At 30.5% G+C, this 6,712-nt stretch overlaps 1 protein-coding gene across 1 annotated transcript in view; it reads right to left on the reverse strand.

The window, feature by feature from the left end:
- Nucleotides 1-599: 599 nt before the first annotated feature.
- The window catches only part of ida (anaphase promoting complex subunit 5 ida), a gene marked incomplete in the record, with an annotated part of 15,597 nt that continues 9,484 nt past the window's right edge, over nt 600-6,712 (reverse strand). Inside the window, 8 exon segments of the mRNA XM_067049518.1 lie at nt 600-827; nt 907-969; nt 2,651-2,830; nt 2,914-3,148; nt 3,251-3,435; nt 4,626-4,844; nt 5,406-5,534; nt 5,627-5,741. Coding sequence (XP_066905619.1) covers nt 705-827; nt 907-969; nt 2,651-2,830; nt 2,914-3,148; nt 3,251-3,435; nt 4,626-4,844; nt 5,406-5,534; nt 5,627-5,741 — 1,249 coding nt within the window.

Here is a 6,712-nt window from a genome sequence, read left to right on the forward strand (position 1 = left end):
CATGTTAAATATCAATGAATACAAAAATTATACTATTTTGTATAAAAAATAGTATAATTATTTACTATTTGAGTTTTTTTTGACCGCATCCGGACCATATTCCATTCATCTATACATACGGTCAATCAATAATCTTCCAGTAATTTTTGTGTTATTTGAAAAACTAATAAAAAGTGAACAGGTTTTTTTCTATTGGAACCTATGAAGATTATACATTTAAAATAAATGTGGGTACCAAGTAAAGTACAATTAGGATGAGTATTTTTGGTTATATTGAGAATTTAATTATCTTTCAATTTTTTATATAATTATATTTTTTAAAGAGGAGGAGGAAGGTTAAACATAAATGAAGAGATTGTATAAAATTTTCCATAAATTGTAGACTTTTCAAGTTAGTTTTCATCATACATTTGTTCAGTTTTTTCTCGAAATTCTCTATTCAGGAAAAGTTTAATGGCTTTAAAAGTTTCATCGAAATCAAAAATAAGTTTTAGTGCTGCAGTTAATTTTTCAGCTGTGGTGAAAGGCAAGGATTACCTTCGGTGGCTGTAAGGTAAGTAAGAAGTAATAGTTGGTTCTAATAGTAAATGACAAATTAATTTAAAGAAGAATTACAATTTATTGTACATATACAATTTAAAATTACATTATATACAATTGTTGAACATTTCATGACACATATGTATACCATGATTAATCACAAACTAACAACCATGGCCAGCATAGAGAGGAGAGTCATCAGTTCTATATTCTTCATCAAGTAAACGAAATTCATAAGCAAATTTGTTTCTTTCAGCACACATGCCAATACTATGAGCAAGAAGTGCCTAAAATAAACAATTAAATATCTACATTGATTCACAAATTCAAATATATAATGATTGGTTTATAAATTCAAGCAATTACCTGAAGGTAAACAATTTTCTTCAGTTTAGAATAGGCTTCAATATGCCTTGCCAAAGTTGCAGCCTAGATGAACATATTAAAAATAATGACAAAATATAATGAGGTGTTATTAGTTGACCATATATTAATATGAGAAGATGGTCGGGGGAGCTTGAGAAGATGGTGGTTATTTGCTGGCCACACCCCCAACCATCTTTTCATGACAAAATATAATTTGAAGTTCATGTAATGATAAATTAGAAACACTAGGTGTTGCGGCCAACACATCAATTTAACGAAATGAAAATCGACAGTACAACATATGTTTTTATTGTTTAAAAAGGCATGTTTTTTTTTGTTTTTATATTGAAAAATAGACAAATAACTTCTTAACGTCTCACTGCATACACATATCTTCTCCATTTTCTCCTCACTACGCACTCGTAGTTACCAGCATTCTGGCCATCTTCGCCAGCCAAATCATCTTAGCCACGGCGGGTGGACTTCTTCGACTCATCCTCAAGAGGACAAGGCGGGCAGACGTATGTCCCTTTTGTCGATCTACTTCTACAAGAATATCCAGAACAAACACAACCGGGGATCCACCAATCACCGGTGAAATAAGACTTTTTTTTATCTTTTATGCGATTAATTTAGTTTTGAAATAGTTTTAATCTTTCTTTTTTTTCTAGTTTGTATATTTTGTGTTCCTTCTTATTATGTTTACTTATTTAAAAATACAAAAATAACAAAATTCGACTATTCTTTCCTTTTCACGGTTGGGCTAGTAAAGATTCCTTTTGAACCCCTACCCGCCGTAACACTAGGATTAAAAAAAATCTCAGCTGATGGCATTAACCCTCTGCCAGGCTCACCTGTAGTGTGTGGACCACTCTTTGCTAATATTGTAAAGTGGTTTTGGAGAAAATGGAGCAATTAATAAGAACAGAAGAAACATCTTCTGAGAAAGTTAAGGTAGGTCCGAGTCAACTTGAAGCATGTTGAATTCTAGAACATTACTGCAGTGATCCAACCAGACGGTGCTCTACCAATAGAACGGCCAGGAAAATAAACCATTGGCCACTTTTATGTTTTTCTGAGATCTAAACATTGCTGGTGTTTATTTCCACCAATAAGACAATATTTGACAAGTTTAGAAATGTAATTGATAAAAGGAAATTTGTTAGGGACAGAAATATGGATTCTCCTGAAAGATATTTCAGTATTTGTATCCAAGTATAAGGCATCTCAACCAGCAGACATGGTAAAATCAATTTCTTTTTAGTTAGATATGATTTAATTAAGAATACAAAGCACGTTGTGATTTGTCATGATTCTGAAAGAAATTGTCGCAATCAATTATTTGAAGGGAACATGCGACTTGTATTAACAAAATTCGAATGTTGATGGATACTTGGCCATGGATATATGTTATTCTAATACATAAAAAATTTAAAAATAAGATAAATAAATATAAAGCATTAATATAAATATATTTAAATGAAAGTATTAAATTGTTAAAAAAATTTCTTTTTAAGAAAAATGAGTAGCAGAAAAGTTGGAAGATTTTTTTCAGGCCCATAGAATTTTCAGAAGTAACTATCTTCATGCTTCATTGAGATTCAAGTGAAATATTTGGAAGATTTCATTTTACAACTATATACATAAGAAAAATAGAAAGGTTCACTTTAAAATAGCGATGTACCCAGAGTTAATGGGTTGTACATCCTAAATAAAACTTCTTTATCAAACCCACAATACTTACCTTTGATAGAAGTCTAATGGCTTCTGAAATATCAGTGTGTTTGTTTTTGTAGGTCGCAACTCGGCACTTAGCATAAAGAACAAGACCATCAGATATATCTGACCAGGACCCATGAGCTAACACTCGAAGAAGAGCTCCTTCTACAGTTTTAACAGCTTGTTGTGGTAAACCCATTTCTAACTAAACGCAAAATAAGTAAAACACATAATTTAACATTAAAAGTTCAGAAAAGTCATTAGTTAAAATATATGTATCAATCTCACTTGTATATTGCCCATTTCTAGAGCTATTAAAGCCGCCCAATAGTCTACATAAAAATGGGTCGCTATGTGATAAGCATCAGTGAGAGAGAGCACAGCAGATCTGGGTAGTGCTCTCGCTAATGCATACAAAGCTCTGACCTTCATTACCGATGAATCGGAAGATTTTTCTAAAGCTGCTCTACCTGCTCTTTCAGCTCCTTCTCTGTCTCCTCTTGCAAAACATAATTCACTTTCTCTAAAACAATTTTAAAATGGAAAATTTTTAAAAATGTCTCATACAATTACTATCATTACATAATTACTTATAACAGACCATAAATTATCATGGTAAAGTCACCTTAGTAGAGCTTCTATTGGATCAACAGCAGCCAGCCTATCTACAGCTTCTTTGGCCAATCCCCAAAGACCTCTATGCAGTGACTCAGTAAAACATAAAACTGACTCAGACCATACCCACCATTTAGAATCAGGTGCTCTTTCCTTCCCATGATTGATAACTGCCCATGCCAATCCATATTCACCCTAGATAAAAAAAATAGAGGCAAATCAGAGCTAAAGTCATAAGAAGATATTGACGAAGTGTTAATATTTTACCGTAGATTGATATGAGGAAAAGATGGTTGGAGGGGTTGTGGTCATCAAAGAAATACCAATAAACAAAACTTATTTATTTTTTCCGACATTTCGACCTGCCTAAGTGACCCTAATGAAGGCCTAAAATTCAGGTTGACATGTTGGCACAAGTAAATAAGTTTTACCTATTTGTGTATCTTTGATGACCTCATTGGCCCAAGTGAAAATTATTTCCTTCATGAAAATAATGAGGAATGGATAATTTCTACAAAAAATTTATCTATTTCAATTCCTAAGGAAACTGATTATCCTGAATTTAGAAACGTAAATGTCATTTAGAAAACTTAATCAAATTTTCAAGATTGGAAACATTTCAGAAAAATAATAAAACACATTTAATTAATTCTGAAAGAAAAAAGTTGACAATCATGAATATAAAATGAAGATTAGTTATTTCTTCTTATAGGAAGGATTGACCAACCCATAATTAAGAAATATTACAAACTAATGTAACAATCCAGTATCACAGGTCCATACTGTATTAGAATTGATTTTTTTATTTTTTATAATCAAACCCATTGAGGCCATAGTATTCCCACTACTGCTCGTTAAGCAACCACAGATTTCTGACAGAATGGTTATTACGCAAATTTGTGATGAAGGCATATCAAAAATGAATGGCTGAATTCCAAGAAAATATTTTTTCTCCATTTAGGACCTATACAGAGTGGAAATGTCAGATTCATTTTTCAGGAATGCCATGAAATAAATATTGACCAATCCAAGCGGGAACCACAATCTTCAGAATCAAGGGTCCTGGGACCAATGCTCCAAACCCCTCCAGGATTAACTTGTACTATTGCAAACGTTTTCTCCTTTTTCATTATAACCCTTAGCCAGAACCAGAGGACTGATAACCTTAAATTTATCTTTTCCTTTAACAAATATCATTCCTCCTTTTTTTTTTTTTTATTATTATTAGTATCCATTATAGTTTTGTCCAAGAAATGTGGGATCTCACAAGTATGTTTAGTCAAAGTTCTAATCACTTAGTATTATTATCATTACACTATTGTTTTCAGCTTGATGTTAGGTATTTTTTTAAATTAATAAGTAATTAAGAGGAAATAATTTTTTACCTGTATTGTAAAATATAGTGCTATATTAGAAACAGCTATAACAACAGGTTCTGTTCCATTAGCAGAAGAGGCTTGTCCATGAAGCAATAGCTGAGCAGACAAACTGGCCAACTCACTTCTACCATACATTGCCCAAAGTGCAGCCCGCATAGCATGCCCAGTACATAAGATGTCAAGTAATGAATGCTGACAGTTTACAACATCACTTTTTGAGAGCAGCTAAAAATTAACCATAACAAATTTGTTTTTAAATAGTAGTAAAATGCATAAAATGTATTAAAAAGAGGAACATTTGATTTACATCATAAGCAGACTAATTGATGGGTATATATACTCATGAAAGATGAAAAAGTCTCCATAAGCAGATTCTAATTGTACTTATATTTTAAAAGTTTAGGATATTTAATAAGTCAAAGCCACTTCCCATCCAAATATTTTTCATAAATTTTATTAATCATTTGCAAAAATTAAATAAAATTTTTGAAAATCTTCATAATTGAATTCTAATTATGCTCTTGGAATTTTTTTTTACTAGAGTAATATTGGTAGATGTATTATGCCTGGTAGTTTATGAAAATATAAGGGCTCTCTCTTCACTTTCCTATCATTTGATTAAATATTTTTCTTTTATTTAAAATTCTAAAAAAAAAAAAAAAAAAAAAGTTTCCCATATTAATGTAATTTAATTTTTTTTAAAGACACTAATCCCAAGTTTGTTAGCTAAATATTATTTAAAATGTACAAGGTCTCACAGGTTGTAGATTAGAGAAAAAGTATTACCCCAAAAACTTTTGCAGGAAGATCAGAATTTTTTGCAGCATGCTCAGCATATGCCTGAAGTCCAAACGAATATAAATAATTTAAGTTCAGATCCTCGCATTTAACTCTAGATCTGTCGATAAGCATACCCTGAAAAAAAAAGAAAAAAGAACTTAATGATTGAAATGAAATATAATGATTTTAAGGTATGAAAACTGAATAATTATGAAATATATATTTACCTTTTGTTCATTAGTTAGTTTATACATCCAAGCTTGTGCATGCTGAAGACAAACATTGTCATTTGATTCATGAGCAAGGGTTATAGCTTCTTTCAAAGCAAACATTGCTTCTTCTCTGCAAATTACAACAAGAGTATTGTATCTATTTTACTTAGAAACTTAGTTAAAGTGAAATGGAAATACTATGAATATTTCTATAAATAAGGCATATGAATTTTAATTTTAATGAATTTGAATAACTATAGTGGCAAGCAAACATTGTAACAAAATAAACAAGTGGCACAACGTGCATGCGCCTACCAGTTAGAATTTGTGCCAAAACCGACCTTTTATTAATGTGTTTTTTGTCATACTCCATAACATTTAACGACTTTCCATGTTAATATTATTTTTTTTTCTAAAATTTTTGGCTTTCCAACAATAAATAAAAGTTTATATTATTATTCTTATTTCCACAAATGTTATTTCAACCTGGTAAAAATATTTTCCCTTTTATTTTATTTAGTTAATAATCCAATCCTTACATAGTTTATATTTGTCCATGTTTTCACTACTTATGAAAAATGTGTAATGGTTAATTATTTAAAAAAAAAACAAAATTAAAGGCACTTTAGAGGAAGATTTTTTTTTTTAATTTGTAACTTAAGCCCTCTCAGAGCAATTTATTGAGGATAAGACCTAGCAACATTTAGTTCTACATTGATATATTGAGTTTTAAAAAAATTTTTGGAGCCATTTTGAAGAAATTATAATAATAAATCAGTTCTATAAAGTGGAACTTCTGGTCAGTCGATTTTATGAAAAAGTTGCTGTCATCTTCCAGGCATATATCCTCCTTAAATATGTAAACCCTCCTGATGAAGACCTGAAACTCAGGTCGAAACGTCGGCATAAAATAAATAAATATGGTTTTGTTTATTTATGTTGTTCTTTGCTGACCACACTCTCCGACAAACTTCTCCAATAATTAGAAATATTTATATGTTTTTTATAAATAGATAGAGTCTATAAGTTTAAATAAGATAATTCAACATTCATTTGGTAAGGTAAGTTTGCTAGAAATTTATATATAAATATTAAATTAAA

The sequence above is a fragment of the Halyomorpha halys genome, unplaced genomic scaffold, assembly GCF_000696795.3.
Source record: "Halyomorpha halys isolate HHAL.00 unplaced genomic scaffold, Hhal_1.1 Scaffold1757.1, whole genome shotgun sequence".
NCBI classification, from domain to species: domain Eukaryota; kingdom Metazoa; phylum Arthropoda; class Insecta; order Hemiptera; family Pentatomidae; genus Halyomorpha; species Halyomorpha halys.